Here is a 17,253-nt window from a genome sequence, read left to right as displayed (position 1 = left end):
GGTCTTTGCTTGTTCCCATCATCTTGTAAGTTTAACATCTTACCAGCAAAGAGGAATTGTTGTCGATACTGCAGTTAATTGTTTTTACTTCTGATTCAGTTGCATTCATTTTATGCAAATTTAAAAGTCAGAAATGCTCAAATATTCGGCTGCGTTGTACATACTCCTGTCTATACAAAGTACCAGCGAGGCTGTTACAGTCTTTCACGTTTGGTTTCAGATCATGAGGGGGTCTTTTGACCCTTCAGAAGACATTAACATGGAGACTATGGCGTGAGTATTTAACCCGAAAACTGGCATTTACTTTCATCATATACATTCTGGGTTAATGCTTGAATATTGGACAGTCCTCTGTGCAGTTCGGTGTAATCCATGATTACTTCATATCACCAGCTTCTGTAGTCGCAGTGCTGATGTTCTCCAGTGTCCCTTCACCGTGAATTATCATGTCGCATTGTTTGTCTCTCTCAGTCAAGCTCAAGACTACATCACCGCCGGGGCCTGCATGGCATTGGGCTTACGCTTTGCTGGTTCCGCCAACTCCGATGCCTTCGACTGCCTCTACGAGTTCGCAAGGACCTTCATGAAGATCATGTCCTTTGCTGGTACAGCTGCTGTTGTAAGTGTTTGTATAAGTTTGCATGTGTGTGTTTAAATTTAAATTCCAATCTGAAATAAGAAAGACCTTAAAAGATTGCCACAGTCGTGAAGGTAATACTTTGGATAATAATTTCTTATATTTCCCTCTTGCTCTGTTTCTCTGTCTGTCAACATGTGTGCTGGTTTCCCCAGCAGACGGGTTATTATAACCTGCAGACCGGTCTGTCCATGATTCTGCTGGCGATGTCGATGGTGATGTCCGGCACTGGGAACCTGAAGGTTCTGCAGCTCTGTCGCTTTCTCCACAAGCGAACTGGTGGTGAGATGAACTACGGCTTCCACATGGCTCATCACATGGCACTCGGCCTGCTTTTCCTGGGAGGGGGCAGGTGAGACACCAATACATACACACGCACACACACACACACACACACACACACACACACATACGTACAGGTATGGAGCTTTGTTTTGGTTTGTTAAAAATTACTTAAACAGGAAACTGACTCAACATTTGTTATTTCACAGTTTCCTCACAGAAAAAAACTTTGTTTTTCATTTTTCTTGTGAAAACATGTTTCAATCTGCTTGTTATATTGAACTAGATTAATCCATGTAATTATTTCTACATCTCTGAAAATGTTATTTCAGCTTCTGCTTCTGAGTTTTTCATTCTGTCACCTACTCTGATTCCTCTCCAAGTTGTTTTAAAGGACTACAAGTTTATGTGGAGGACACACACAATAGATTTTCTCAGATATTCTGAGCTGCTGTGGTAACATTTGCTGTTGTTGGGCAGTTTCTCACAGTGAGTGTTGTGCCAACGGGATAAAACGGGTTTTAATGTATGTTTTTCGTCTTGTTAACAACAAGCGCCATCATGGATTATTTTGAGTTAGGTATATTCTATGTCTAACCTGTCATATGGCACCTGTATTGCTGTATGCTAACAATGCTCAAAGTGCTCAACACGCTCAAACACACTCATCGTATTCAGGGCATTTGTTTCTGGGAAGGAGGAGGAGGCACACACCTGGTGTTTGGGTCAGCCACACATAAATACACACAGGTCTGTTTTGAATGTTGTCTTCTACATAATGAATGGCATTTACACACACACACACACACACACACACACACACACACACACACACACACACACACACAGAGAGAGAGAGAGGCAGGTTCCTCCAACCAATGACCTTGGCTTGTGTATTTTCAAGAGAAACAACTGCTCCCACTCTATTTTTTTCCACCTACAGCTGTAATCAGATGAATGGTTTGATTTTGTTTTACTGTCACATTTTCTGTTAGGCTTGCCAGACAAAAGCCCACGCAGTTGCAGAGACTCAGCTTGAATGTCATATAGTGTGTATTATCACAAGCATGTTAAGTGCAGCAACTGCAGGTCTGCAGAAGTTAAAGGTCAGCTGGTGAGCACGTTTTTGCAGTGTCATTGTTGTATTTCCTGTACTCTCACCTTCTACCTGTCTGTCATTCAGTCTGTCACCAATTTGCATGGACATTTTATATTCACATTGAATGCATTTGTTTTATCGTTATCTTCGTATCGCTGCCATTCATTGCAGTCGTTCAGCTTTTTCACCCTTCCTCCTTTCCGCTCTCTTTCTGTTCGCTCAGTTGGTTTCTCTTCCCATTTATTCAGTTTTTTAAAGCAGGAAACTGAAGTGAAAGCAAAGTAACTCATGGAATTCAGACTAATGGAAGCTAAAGCATACTGCATGTCTGTAACAGCTTGTACCAAAGGCTGACTGGGGCTTTGAATGTTCTTTCCGTGTTCGCATGGGTTTCCTGTGAGTGCTCTGGTTTCTGCCCAAACCAAACACTAGCAGGTGAGGTATTATGAATCTGCCGTTGCCCTTGACCAAAACACCTGACTCTAAACTGAACTCGTCCCTAAACGCTGCCACAAACATAGAGGACAAACTTCTCTACAGGGACAAAGTATAACTTCACACATCTTTCATGGGTAGTAGGACACAGTAACAACACATAAGTTTTATTTTTTGCTGCACATACTGGGAAGTTCAAGGTGAAATGTTGAGACTAGAGTAAAAGGAACTGGTGACTCAGAAGAGCTGGTTGTTAGCCAGCAATCCTCCTCTCAACGGTTCCATCATCCTGTTGTAGCAGAAGTGGACCTAACGGACCAAGCAGGAAGTTTCTCTTTTGAAAGTTGCTGTTAGTCAGCTTGAAAGTTGTGAAGTTGCAGATTTCATTTAATGGCCAGAGAAAATCCATACAGTTGCAAATACATACAACTCTTGTTTTTAGTACAATATTAATGGTTGGACTGTACATGAAATGACAAAAATATTCTTTTGTTTGGAAGGAAATAATTGCTTTAAAAATCTTAAATTTTCACTGTGTGCCATTTATTTGCTAGAAAGTCAAGAGTTCAATGGTCAATTTGATACATCAAAATTTAATCTGGCATTCTGCCACTTTGAACAAATTTGAAAGAAATGCCAAACGCAGTTCTCAAATTTGATGTTTTTTACTGTTAATTATTCCCCAGTGTTAGTAAAAGGACCACATTTCTTTTAAAAAAATATGCCTGATTACCTGCACCTCAGAACACACTGTGAGTCTCTGTTTTAGGTTGTTTGAATTGTAAACCTGAAGAATGTAATGTTCAGTGTGGTCAAAGCTCTTATAAATGCCAAACATGCCTCAAGCAGCCATTTAATTGAAGAGCAACATCCTTTGCCTCAGCTGATCTTTATTAAGCACTCTCACAAGTAACCTCCATACTCCGACAGCCTTTATTGTTTGACCCAACTTTTATTGTAATGACTCCATTAGTCAAAGTACACTCTTAACTGCCATCTATTATGTGTAAGAGGGTCTATTGTGGCCTGTGATGACGTTAACTGGATTACAACACACACCTGGTTTCACTAACAAAGATGAGATTGTTTATTTAAAAAAGGGATTTTTAGCAGTTCGCCTTTCAAAACGTGCAGTTGGACTGTGTTTTGTGTTTTGTGTTTTGCCATGAAAACTGTAATTTTGTTATTTTAATTCTGCTGTCCCAAGTACATTTTACATATGCCCACCACTGTGTGAATGTCAGTTGTTGTTTTTTTGGTCACGTCTGTTGGTAGTGTTGACTTTGCTGTTGCCTTGTGGTAAGTGGTGAGAGTCGAAGATGGAATTCCTGTCTGGGTAGAGAAACCTCTTAAACAAACTTCACACCCTCAAAGGACATTAAAACTCGAGTCCCATGGAAACTTGATAAATGAAAAACCTACAAGCGGAACATGGATTCTCAAATGCAGGGTGATACATCCTACCTATTTAATGGTAAAGAGACAGAGGAATGTATTTTGAGTGTTTGTGATGTTGTCTTATGTCAGGTACACCTTGAGCACCTCCAATTCAGCCATCGCCGCTCTGCTGTGTGCCCTGTACCCACACTTCCCTGCTCACAGTACTGACAACCGGTGAGAGAAACACACACACACTATGATAACAGTACTCAAATAGTGTATAATCAGGCTTTATAAAGTTCATCCTTGTCTATGTTTGGTGCTGAGTGGACGATGGTTGTGGTATGTGACAATCCAAAGAGTCCCATAAGTTGGATAAAGATGTATGAACCACTAATTACCCTGTCTTTAAAAGAGAAATTTAAACTTTAAACTTTAAACTAGTCGACTAGTTTAAGACCAAGAAATCACTCAGAAATTAGCACAACTTAATCTATAAAATTAAATGTTGCACATATCGTGAGAGCTATTTCAAACCGTTCACATCGCCCAACCCATTTCTTCGTAATAAAATAACATTATAAATAAGATTTATGGTAAGGTTTTTTATCTGTCAGCTGTGGTTAAAGAGGAGCTTATATATGACTGCCTGTCTGTCTGCAGCTACCACCTGCAGGCGTTGCGGCACCTGGCTGTGCTGGCTGCAGAGCCACGCCTGCTGGTCCCTGTGGACGTTGATTCCCTGAAGCCCTGCTACGCCCTCTTAGAGGTCACCTACAAAGTAAGTTCATGAAGGCTGGTGGAGGCAGCTGACAAAGGTAGCCTCAGTCTTGTGAATGAAGAAGCAGCTCCTGGTGCTCAGTGAGCTGCCCTTCCTTTGAGCAAAGCACTTGTCCAAAGACTGCTTTAGTTTGGAGGATAATTTATAGTTTATAGAGTATCTTTTAAGTACTTCTGCAAAGTGTGTTACAAGTAAAAAAAAAATACAGTTTATATCTCTGTCACACAAACGCCATCTGAACTTCCTTTTGACAAGCTGTGAACTTGTACGCCAACATGATCTGTAGCGTGCAACATGTGCCTGTCCACCAAATTAGCATGCTCTGTATTTTTTGTCAGCATCACTGCTGTCAGCTGGACAACTTCCTGAAGTGTACAGTTCAGACTGTTGAGGGCTAATTTGTGCAACTTGTTCTCGCCATTCAGCCGAGTCCAGCTCTTCGCTTGTAACCAGATAAATTAAGCTTATCCTTCATTCGAAGTGGTTGAATATAAATTGGAGTGGAACTTCCTACGACTGCACAAGCAACCACGTGGGTTCCATCTCATTCATGTTTATATGCATTCTGAGAGCAGTGGTACATTGTAGTATCATAGTACGTATATTTTGGTGCCAATTTCTGAACAGCTGATATGTTGTTTCTTGCTTATAGATTGCGGATCCTCATTTTTTACCGCAGATGCAGGTGCAGATGCTAGTCTTCCTGGGGTCCTTAAATTCACATAAATATACATGGGATGAGGTCCAGACATGAACATTTATAAAACAGAGAAGAAGAAGATGAAATAATTAAGTACGATTTTAAACAGGACTACATTGACATGACCTAGAACAAAATGAAAATGATAAGATAAGAGTTAGGTGTTTACCTTCAGCCATATTTTCAAATTCAATTTCCGGGGAATATAATTTTTTCCATTATAAAGATTTCATACATTATATCATACCAGTCCTCTCTTAATTGCTTTAGCAGCTACACCCAATAGTCCAAATAAGTTGTTGCAGCAGGTGAGCCCTCTGCCAGAGGAGATTTTGTTGTTTTTTTTTCTTTTTTTTTTTGTTTCTGGGGCAGTCGTGGATCAGCGGTTAGGGTGTCGGACCCGTAACCGGTGGATCGCTGGTTCGATTCCCCGTACCGGTGTCCATGGCTGAGGTACCCTTGAGCAAGGTACCTAACCCCCACTGCTCCCCGGGCGCTGCACGCGGTCGCCCACTGCCCCGGGTTTGCTGTGTGTGTGTGCACGTCACTTGGGTGGGTTAAATGCAGAGCACAAATTTCGTTGGAGTGAGTTCCCTCCAATGACAAAATATGTCACTTTCTTTATTTTGTATCATGAACACTTTGCCATTTTTTAGTATTTTTGAGTTAGGGTGTGAAACTGTCTACCCTTCAGTTAACTAAAGGCTCTAAAAACGTGCTTTACACACCACTGTAGGTCAGACAGGCTGTACTCAGTGAAGCTGTCCTCAGTGGTTCAGGCATCTGGTCTTGTGGGACCTTACACAAGACTACAGTGTGTCTTTTCAGTTTGGACACACTTCTGTCGTTTCGGTCATGTGCGCTCATGTGGGCCTTGAAAGGAAAAACATTTACGCTGTCAGCTTTTTAGAGACACTTTTAAAAGAACAGCCATCCATTACAGTGTTTAAGTAGAAAATTAGACTGTTAAATGAGAATGACTGCAGATGTTCTCATGGTCCATATTTACTCAGTTATTATCTTCCTCCAGTCTGTCTGGAGTGCATCAGCAGTTTTAAACACGTACATTCAACAGCCATTGTTGCAATACTGTAGTCTTGTCTTTACAGTTGCAGTAAATAGCTCCTGAATTACAGGAGCAGAAATGTCTAAATCTGCTTTTGGGAGGATTTTGTTGCTTCTTTCTATAGATCTGGCTACTTTGGAAGCTTTGCTTTCCAGTTTTTCTGCTGTACTGGTAGACTGTATTTAGATTTGAGGTCTTACTGGTTTTTGCAGGGAGTCATTTGAAAGACAAATTTATGAATATATTTTCTAATGTTTCAGTCTCAGCCATGTGTGCTAAAGCAGAACGTGTGGCTTTTATCGAAAATGAGGAAACACTCAGTGGAGTATAAATGTGCACATCCAGTGGGGGGAAATGGTAAAGTTTTATACATGGAAGTTAGCTTTTTGATGGTATGGTTGTTTGAAAGTCTGTGTATAACAGTTTTGTTTTCATCACATTTTGTATATTTTGAGATTTTCCCATCTGTTACATGTCTCTGGTAGAGCCTGTGTAGCTCTTCCTGAGGTTTCCTTTATTTGCCTGTTCCCTATCCGAGGAACATGGTCTAAGGATAGAAGATATTGTATGCTGTGAAATTCATTTGAGGCAAATTTTATACAAGTAAGACTGACTTGACTTTCCTGCAAAAACTAAGGCACTAAAGCACACACTGTGTATGTGTGTGTGTGTGTGAGATGTATGTCAACACAAGCACATTCGCTGATCTCTATGTGGGCCCAGTATGTTGTAGATACGGGTTAACGTGCTTCTTGTCAGGACACACTGACATCACAGCCAGCACTGATGAGAAGCAACGTTTTTGCTCACTATATTGGCACATTTCGACTACTGTAACTTCACTTCTTCTGGCTGAATGACAAATCTGGTGTGCGTTTAACAATGTGTTGCTCCGTAATGTAACTGATTGGTGTCACACTGTGGGATAATTTTGTAACAGACAAAAAGATGTTTGCAAGCAACCCACAGCAGTAGATTTAAGCTAAAATATTTCTACATATGAAGGATGGTAGAAAGTTAAATACGGATGTTGTCGTCAATAGTGAGGACAACCTCTTACATCATTCCTCATTTCAATTTAACTCACCGCAGAAAGCTCAACTTGATATCTTCGTTCATTGCATCACGCATTGCAAGAGCGAAATTACTCCATGAGAGCCTAATAAATAATACTCTCTCTTTTTTCTTTTTCTTTTTTAAATGATGGCTTTCCTTTTTGTTTCAGGAGACCAAGTGGTACGATGAGACCACCGTAGAACTGATGGCTCCCACTATGCTTCCTGAATTGCATCTTCTCAAACGGGTAAAGCCCTGAGAATAACAATTCACAGCTTCTGGACTTTGTAGTTCAGTGGAAAATAGGCAGCGTGCCAGCCAAACTATATGTAGATAAATCAAGCACACCCTGATATCTTTCTTCTTGTATTTTCTAATTTGTGCTTATTTATTGCAGGTGAAGGTGAAGGGGCCGCGATACTGGGAACTGTCCATAGACCTCAGTAAAGAAACGCAGCGTCTAGAGTAAGAACAGAGGGAAATTACAGGAAACTATTTAAAACTTAAACAGAGTTTTTATTGGCAGTCACTCAAAGGAAACCACCAACTACACAGTGTGTGTCCATCAGTGTGCCACAGATGGATTAGTGGAAACCAGGTGGAAGCTCTGATCTCATATTGATTTTTTTCGACTGATTTAAAAGATAATCCCTCCAAATATTTCCCTCAGGTCCATCCTGTCCAGAGATGGGGTGTTGTATGTAAAACTAAGGGCAGGCCAGCTGCCTTACAAAGACGACCCACAAGGCTGGAAGAGCCTGCTGTCCTCCACTGTCAACCACATCAGCTCTGGAGTGAGAGCCTTCAAGGTAAACACATGGAGATCTCACACATACCCGATTCTCTGTGTAGCTGAGTGTTTTGGGAACCAGGCTAACTTTGAGAGTACATACAGACTGAACAACTGAAATTTCAACCTTTGCTTATTTTCTCAGATTTGTTTCTGCAGGCTGTTTTGCTGCAAACAGCCGAAGCAGAGACGCAACAAAATTTTCATATTTTCAAATTTTGACTATGTCGATGCTGTATTGGCTTCATTTTTTACAGTGGACAATGTAATGTCATGTCTTACTTTTCCTACAGTGGATTTTTTGGATGGTCGAACATCCAAAACGTCATTTACTCTGGGCGCTTTAGACCACTGAAACATGTTCTGTGGTAAAAGTGCATCTTGGCTGCTGAAAATGCCCTGCCATGTTGACAAAGCAGAACCAAAATTGTAATGTGTATCTCTTGTATCAGATTAGGATTTTATTCTTAATATCATGTCATCCGATTACATGGGTTTGAAAAGGAGCAACTCATTTTAAGAATGAAGTCTGCTCCAATGTCAGGCTGTAAAAAGAGGTGAGTGGAATTGAATTGACCTCCTCCCTGGTGGCTTTTTGTGTCCAGCATTGGCAGGTTGTCACTACAGGTTCAGCAGGCAGCTGTGTGGTTGACAGACTATTACTGGTTCCCAATGGACATAGTCCACGCTGTCAATACACTGGCAGGTCCAGAGGGGGAACAACAAACACAAAAAACACATTAATTGTTCCACTTGTCTTCTTAAGCATTCAACTTTTCCTCCTTCATTCCTTTTTCTTGACCCCATTCTCCTTTTTCCTCTGTGAGCCTCTTCATTGCCTATATTATCCATCCTTTTCTGCTTCTCTGTGCCTCCTGAATGGGTTCATGTAAATAAGTTTGCAATTTCCTTGTGTTGCAGCCTGAAGCCATCTCTACATTTACCTCAGAGCCCGCTCTGGTCTCCTTTGCCAAGTTCTTCTGTAAAACATCTGAAGGAGTGAAATACGTGAGTTTAACACGCAGAAATAGATGTGTGTACTCTGAACCCAGTTTTAATAATTTGCATGCAAACATAATGAAGGTTTGTATAATAAACAAAGTCAACATGGGTCACAATTACCTTGCATTAAAGAAATGATTCTTTAATGCAAGGCTTTGATCTTTTAAGAGAGATGATTAAAAAATAAAATAAAAATAAAAGCAGAACTTACGTATTTATCAGACTTCCTGTCTGTGATTATGTAATGGATTACAGTAAATGAATTGGCACCTTGAAATGTGTGTTTGGATTAGTTTCCATAGTCAAACAATGTCTGTGGTCTTGATAAAAACTTGTGAGAAATGTTGTCAGAATGACAAAGTGCCAAAAAACTGATTAATGATCCGTTCAATGAAGGAAAAATTCTCTGAGGCGCAGCTGCATTAAATCCCCTGGAAATGTGGTTCAAAACCTCCAGTTCTGATTTTACACATGAAGTTCAGTTTGCCAGTCGTGGGAAACCCTACAGTGAAAACAATTGTGTGTTGTCTTTTGTGGCTCTGGAGGGAGCTTTCCAAAGACGATGATGTGAGGAGACTCGAGTGTCGAGGATGTGTTGGATGTCACGTGTTTTTGTGTCAAATGCACCAAGATGGGATTCTGATTCTGTGGTTCAGTCAGTGCAGCATGAGGCCATCATCCGTCTTCTGTCTTTTATTCAAAAATCCTGATTGGTGGGCAGAAGGAAGTTACATCACCTCTTTCAGACAGAGCCCCACCCCCTTCAGACCACCGAGAAGAGCAAAGAGAAAAACACAAATACTGCCAAAATTAGAAAATCAGTTTCCAACTTTGGCAGAAGTAGGAAGCTGATCGAGAACACAGACTTCAGTCCTTTAAGCACACTAAGTGCAGGTTTCTGTGCTGCGTAGCACATGTCACACTCGGGGTAATTCAGAGTTAAAATAGATTCTATAAATTGTCACGAGCAGTGCTCGGTCTGCTTATTAATCTCTTGACTCCTGTTTTCCGAGTAAAGAGGCAGCTTCATCACAGCTTCAGGTTAATTAGTTGGATTGCACGGAGGTCGCTGGTTTCAACTGGCACAGCGAAATGGAAGAAAATTTGTCATTTTGTAGCATGACGTTCTATAATTGAATTTAACAACATGGCAGTATGAACGTTTTGTCAAACACTATTTAAAAAAAAAAGAATATATTTGAATGCACGTACTGGTGTAAAGGGAGTGCTTACACCTAAATGCTACAAATTGCATGAAATATGAAGACTGAGACACAAATTAAATCAGGGTATCATGTCTGTGTCTGATTAGGGCGATTATATGTACTCAGATGGAGAAGCTGTTTCCAGATTTCACTTGCCAAAAAGCAAAATAGAGAGACACTCGAAGAGACATAATCAAGACCTTAAACTGTAGCACAAAGAAAAAAAAACATAATTACATGTAAAAAAAATAATTGCAGTTAGTCCAAACTGGAGCTGCTAAATGAATTTGAGCTTTTTTGATTTTTTTTAAATCATGAACCCGTCAGTAAATTGTCCAAATGTCTGTTTTTACCTCACTCACTCACTGTGTCTGTGTTGTGTTTGCAGAGTGAAGATTCTCAGGTGTTGTTCTCTGCAATGCTGTATGAATGTGTGACTCAGGAGTGTCCAGAGATGCTGCCCACGTATATCGCTATTGAGCAGGTAACACACACACACACACACACACACAGATTTGTGTACTGAAGTCAATGTATTGTTTAACTGGTCTTCCTTGTTTCAGCACTTGTAGTGCCATTACATTACCAAGAGAAAATAATGAAAAATTGATGAAGAAAAAATAAAATAAGGCAGGTGTTCACTCTGTCTCCAAATTGATTTTTTGAAACCAACAGCTTATCTGTAAGTTTGGAAATCAATTTATTTGATTTGTGGATAACAGGATGTTATTTTACCCCCTGTAAACATTAGTTAGGTGAAGTATATTGAAATGTAAACTAGTAAAGTCTGATGGCAACGGCTGCTGCTACACCAGACGTACTCTGATTTATGAACATCATGTTTCTCTCCTTAGCAGGTAGCGTCACAAAACCGCCTATACTCAGTTTCACTAAGAAAAGAATACAAGTTTTTACTTGCCTGAAGTTGGTACTATAATGTATGGACTTGTACCCTGAGAGCTGCTTTAGTGGTAATTGTAAATTGCCCAATATTCAAAAATGCATAGCACGGCCCTGTACGTCAAGCCAAGCTGATTGGTTGAACCAGCTTCCTTTCAGGAAGTTTTCTCCTGTGGAATTTGGGAGTAGTTACATTTCTCAGAGAGCACAGGAAATGAAAGTTTTAATATTGTCCAGTTTATGTTAGTAAATCCAAATTCTTTCACGTTAGTCTCACAGATTTAGTGGTTTTCCTGTCACTGGGTGAAATTGATTTCCTTTTCCTCATTTCTTCAGTGTTTAATATCCCCATCTTGTATAAAAGAAGCACACTTGTGAACACGTCAGAATGTTTGCCAGGATATGTTTGCTAATACGCAGTCTGGAGCAACACAGTCCATCCCATTTTAACAAGCTCACCAACGCACTGAACAACATAACAAACCACAAAAATGAATAAATGTAAATGTAAAAGATGTAAAAGATAAGCTAAAAACAAGCAAAAAGAAAATCCAGGTCTGAATTACCATCACAATCGTTTTCCAATCTGGCAATCAAATGTAATGGAAATGAGGTTTTGAAATGTTCAGAGCAGAGCAGATACACTAACAGATGGAAACTTGAAGTCACTGGTGGAGATAAAAATCCATTCTGCCCACATGAAGGTATGTTGACCCCTGTCGTCTCCGGCCTCTCTCAGGCGGTGGGTGCTCTGCGTCGGGGAGACATGCGGCAGACCTTCCCTATGTGGCAGATGCGTCTGGTGGTGGAGTTGTGGGACAGCAGGGTGCTGCACGGTCCCGCCCTGCTCACCTCCGAGTTTCTGCCCGTTATGAAGAACATGGTGGATGTAGCACTGGACAGCTGGCTCAGAGGTGAGGAGGGGCGAGAGGGATGATGGATGGATGGGTGGAGACAGATGACTTTGGCACTTCAGTGACTGTTGAGGAGACATTTAATTTGTTTTCATTTTGATCGTCTCGAAATAATTTGACCTTTTACCAAGTTAAATTATCAAATATTCTGTGGCCACAGCTGCACGATTTCTCATGATTTTATATAAGGAAGGCGATTTCAATCCAGCGCTTGGGATCAGCCGGAACTGATCAGCCTTCAGTAGTCAGCACAATAATTGACAACTATTTGATAATTGATTAATTGGAAATGTAAACATTATTTAGTTTCAGCTTTTCAGTTGTGAGGATTTGCTGGTTTCGTACTTTTATGTTTTATGTTAATAAAATGAATATTTCAAGGTTTTGTATTTGTAAATAAATGTTTCCTCCTGTTGTTCTGATGACCTCGATGATAAACAAACCAGACATTAGCGACTCAGTTATTCCAGTGTTTCCACTTGTTCAGTGGTGAAATACAAATTTGATAGACATATACCAGTTATGTTTAAATGTGTACTGTGTGTATACTAAGGACAAAATGACACTGAGCTAAGGAAACATCATGTTTTTACATAATTCGTTTTTACTAAATGAGACAGAAAGAAAAGTTAACTTCAGTGCTGCTAAGCAGCGGTGCCACCGGCTGAGTGTGTCACATATGCAGGATGTGTTTGAGCTTGTTTTCCTGTGCAGGGTGTAGCACAATAATCTCAGAGCAGACTTGTGTATACACTCAAACAATCACACATTCCATCACTGGCTTGCGTGCACACACACACTCCCGCACACACACATACACACACGCACGCGCACACACACAGTCGGAGTTACACGTGCTCGCTGAGAGGCGTGGGAAACAGGTGAAGCAGTTGGATGAGACTGTCATCATGTAAACAGTTCAAACATTCCTTCACTTTCCTGTTTCATGAAGCCTCTTGGATCTGGCAGACGTTTTAAAGTAAAACCAAACTAACTTGACCTCAAGCATCAGGAATGTTGCTGTTCTCTGGAACTCACCCTGAGTGAAATGTGTGTCTAGATCTCCTTTGGATTTTGATTTTTCTTTTTTTATAATTCTCACAAGCCGTTGCATTTATACACAAACAAAAGGTGATCAAAGCAACAGGGAACTTCTAGAATTTCTTGAAATACTGTTGTAAAACTATTGTATGAGCAGGGAAGGTTACTGAACGGAGTAGTTTCTAGAAAAGGTTTTGGTATAAGAAGGAATTTTACACATTACAGAATTGGAGTAGGATGTGTTAGCTGTGTGTTATATTTTTCAACAGTTACTGCATAATGCATATGAGACTTTGGGCTTCATGCAGGAACATTTTTGTTTTCTTACCCTAAAACTTGCTTTTTTTCTTACATGGACAAACTTCTCAACCTGATGAATGACTCCAGATTTCATCATCCGCATCGTCAACGCTGCTAACATTGTCACATAAGGTGCCGCTTACGCTTTGTGGGCAGGTCTCATTCACAAAAATGTTAGCGTGGTGTGAAAAGAAAAGCGAACTTGCACACTTTGAAGCTTCAAATCCTGCTCTCAGAACTCAGCAGACAACACATAATGTGTTGTAAAGGACCAAAACAATGAGAAAATATTGATAAAGTGCTACACCTGCCAACGAAGTGTCGCGAGAGCACAGCTGTACTGTGTGAGAAATAAAAAGGAATGGTTTAATGTTCTTAATTTTAATGCCATGGCTAATAGGAAAGGTGATAAAGAGGTATTAGATGAGGGAATATTACAGCCTACAGCATGACAAGCAGAATATTAATGTTTTACATTGTCAGGTACATATTTTATCCTAGTTTATTTGTGTTTTGTATTTAAACCAATTTGTTCAAATCAGATACATCCATCCGTCAGGGTTGTGGGGAGGCTGGAACCTATCCCAGCTGACTATGGGCGAGAGGCGGGGTTCACCCTGGACTGGTCGCCAGTCAGTCGCAGGGCCGACAGATATATTTCACTATATCTCTAAAGTCTGTGAAGAAAAAGAGACTTTCTGTACTTAACATGTAAGACAGTTTGTGCTTAAAAACAAACAGTTCAGCGGTGGTTCATAGCCGAGGAGAAAAAAAAAAGTCACAAGTTCTTTGAAATCACTCTTGTGTCTTATCTTTTTGTACAACTGGTTCTTTCAGGAGGCGTATTGCTCTACAAATCACTAAGGCTTGTGATTAAGATAAACAGTCCAGCAGCTGTTATCCTGACTATCCTGTCTGATATCCTTTGTTTTAGTCATTCAGAAATAAGTTGGCAGGCTTTATTTCCTGAATTTGGTGTGTTTTCTCTTCTAGACAACAGCTCAGTGTTGAGGTCCTACATGAGGGGCGAGGCCCTCCCTAAGAGTGCCCAGTCCAACATGCTGGCCTGCTTCCTGGTGTACCGCTCCATCCCCTGTCTCAGGAACACACACACACAGCTGGAGGGTGAGACACACACACATGTTTTGATCAAACTGCACAGCTTCACCTGTGTGCACTTACATGACTAAATATAAGTGGTGGAAAGTAACTGTACAGTCATTCCAATGGTATGTACTTTAGCTGAGTACATACTAATGTATATTTCATTGTATATGAGAGGGAAATATTTACTTTTTTCTGCACTGTAGTCATGTGTGTGCTATAGTTACTACTTACTTTCAGGTTAAAATTTCATGGTGAGAGCACATGTTGTTTTGTTTGTGACCCCTGACACAAAAGGGTGTTGAATTAAGGCCTTTTTGTCACAGGCCTCACATGTTTGAGCTATGAGCACTTCCAACGAAGACCATCTCATATGATTTCACGTGAATGAACTGTTTGAAACTCAAATAGATAAAATTGTTTCAGAGAACAGCAAATATTAGAGACAAACTTTGTTTTTGTCTTTTTCCCTGCACAATTTGTCATGTCCTGACCCACCCATATTTGTCTTGTGACTGCTTGGGGGGTTCCTGGTTAAATCACCTAACTGTGGTTAAAACTAACTCCACCTCGAGCCACTGCAGCGGTAAAAAAGCTGCTCACACATTGATGCATCAGTATTAAAAATCCAATGATGTCCTATATAATAATCAGCTACAGGAGAAATTTTACTGCTAAACAAATACTTTTCTGATTCTTTCAGTACATTTTGTTCATACAGAACAACTGCAAACTGTGATGTCCTCTCTGCCTGCAGGCTGCAGCTCGCTCGGAGATCTGCTGTCACGCAGCAGCCAGCTGGGCATCCCTCTCAGAGACCTGCTGAGGCTGGTACCCGTGCTGCTGAGCTCTGCCTCCGGACCACAGACTCTGCAGGGCTTCCCTCTGCAAGCGTTTTCATCCTGATGCTCAGTACTGGTCAACTGACAAGTAACCTCTCAGAAAGGAGGCTCATAGCCTTATGTTCCCACTGCGAGCACAGGTAGGACAGATACCTGATTTCTACCTGTAACACCTCTGGGGTGTGTACAGCAAGTGGGACAAAATGTGACCTTAGGAGGTCTTGGGTCTCCTGTGAGGAGGACTGTTGGAAAGACTTTGTTTCCTTCTCAGCCACTAGAAAATGGAAGAACTGGTATTAGAGTTTTGTAATATATTTTATTTAGTTTAGTTTTTTGGGGTTTTTTACAGCATAAAGAAAGGCTACAGTGCTGATGCAGTACTCATGTAATTGTTGTGGTACAACAAATCCAGAATGGGGGCTTTTTTTTTGTCTATGGGTACCACAAGAAAACATTTCTTCACCACCAAACATGGAGAGAAAGAACTGGTCAGTACACAGTGAAAAGGATTTGGCTGTAGTTGTACCAGCGAGCTCCTGAGCTCAGGCCGCAGTGTTGTAAAGACGAGACAATAAAGCGGAAAAAGTACCTGGATGCTTCATGAATACTGTGGTTTATTCTGTAAGGCTCAGTTCTTACAGCAATCAAGACATCAGCGATCAATCCATCAGTTTTTTTATTATCTTAGCATGTGCATATCTGTGAAGAAAATCCCTCTGAAAGCACGTGCATTTCTGAAGTGTTTTTACGTTCCTGATAAAGACGAGCTGAAGTCTTGCTGTTCACTGAAACACAAAGAGAACTGCTCTCACTCTTTGTTTTTCTGTGTTTGCTCATTAGTTGAAACTGCTCAGCCTTCTTGTGGGGTTGTCCATCACGTCTTGTTTATTTAGCACAGATCTTGTTGTGGTGCCAGCGTGGCATCACTTCGGTCAAGATCAAAGTTTTGTTGTTTTTTTTGAAGTGAGACGAGGATCAAAACAGCCTGTAGGTTTTTTGGTTTTTTGGTGGTTTCCCACATGAATGGAGTCCCCTAATCTTTCAGTGGTATTTTTTTGGAATAAAACAATGCCTCCACGGTCTGAATTTACTCATCTCTTGCGCTCTTGCTTTCAGTTTTGCTTATTGTGCTTTTGTCTCTTACACTTAAATACAGAAAATAATGCCTATAAAAACTTTTGCAAAGTGATTCAGCAAAGGCTTAAAAAAAGCTTAAAAACAAAGATCTTAATAACTGTCTTTTGCCACACAACAGAAATTGAAAATGACAAAATCTAAATATAACAGGCAAGGACAGAGCACGAAACAGAATCTATTTATAAGGAGCTGAATTGAATCCAAAATTCAGCGTGTACTTCTGTAAGCTCAATAGTTTCCTGGCATAGAAAACATTCTGGGTTCTTGCCATTTTGCTACTGGGCAACAATGCTTGTCTGTTGATAAGTTTTACAGGTGTTAGAGCAGGTTTATATTTGTTTGAACAAGAACACTGATTTGAGGCCAGTTTGCCTGAAATGGCGGAGGCAGCTTCGCCCACGCACCAGACGAAACATCCAAAAGGTAAAAGACTGTCTCAGTCAGTTATGAACACACACTAATGACCACCAGTGTCCCAACTACAATTTTAAAAGTCCAAGAAATGCGATGAACAGCAGTACACACAGATGGCGAGTGATGGATAAAATGGCCACACTGGTAAATGAAGTCTGATGTTTTCCA

General features: G+C 40.6%; 1 protein-coding gene across 3 annotated transcripts in view; it reads left to right on the top strand.

Moving 5' to 3' along the window:
* The window catches only part of anapc1 (anaphase promoting complex subunit 1), a 44,379-nt gene extending 28,254 nt beyond the window's left edge, over positions 1-16,125 (top strand). For 2 of the 3 annotated variants that reach the window (XM_046401815.1, XM_046401813.1), the window contains exons 41-53: positions 221-273; positions 472-619; positions 793-989; positions 3,981-4,067; positions 4,497-4,614; positions 7,606-7,683; positions 7,834-7,901; positions 8,107-8,245; positions 9,148-9,234; positions 10,822-10,917; positions 12,073-12,247; positions 14,582-14,713; positions 15,450-16,125. In XM_046401815.1, coding sequence (XP_046257771.1) covers positions 221-273; positions 472-619; positions 793-989; positions 3,981-4,067; positions 4,497-4,614; positions 7,606-7,683; positions 7,834-7,901; positions 8,107-8,245; positions 9,148-9,234; positions 10,822-10,917; positions 12,073-12,247; positions 14,582-14,713; positions 15,450-15,598 — 1,527 coding nt within the window. In that variant the 3' untranslated portion in view covers positions 15,599-16,125. The remainder of the gene's footprint in view (positions 1-220; positions 274-471; positions 620-792; positions 990-3,980; positions 4,068-4,496; positions 4,615-7,605; positions 7,684-7,833; positions 7,902-8,106; positions 8,246-9,147; positions 9,235-10,821; positions 10,918-12,072; positions 12,248-14,581; positions 14,714-15,449) is intronic. The other variant, XM_046401814.1, reaches the window with a different exon arrangement.
* The last annotated feature ends 1,128 nt before the right edge of the window (positions 16,126-17,253 follow it).

Source organism: Scatophagus argus, chromosome 10 (genome assembly GCF_020382885.2).
Source record: "Scatophagus argus isolate fScaArg1 chromosome 10, fScaArg1.pri, whole genome shotgun sequence".
NCBI classification, from domain to species: Eukaryota; Metazoa; Chordata; class Actinopteri; family Scatophagidae; genus Scatophagus; species Scatophagus argus.
Note: the sequence above shows the minus strand (reverse complement) of the source record. Positions and strands in the feature narration are given on the sequence as shown.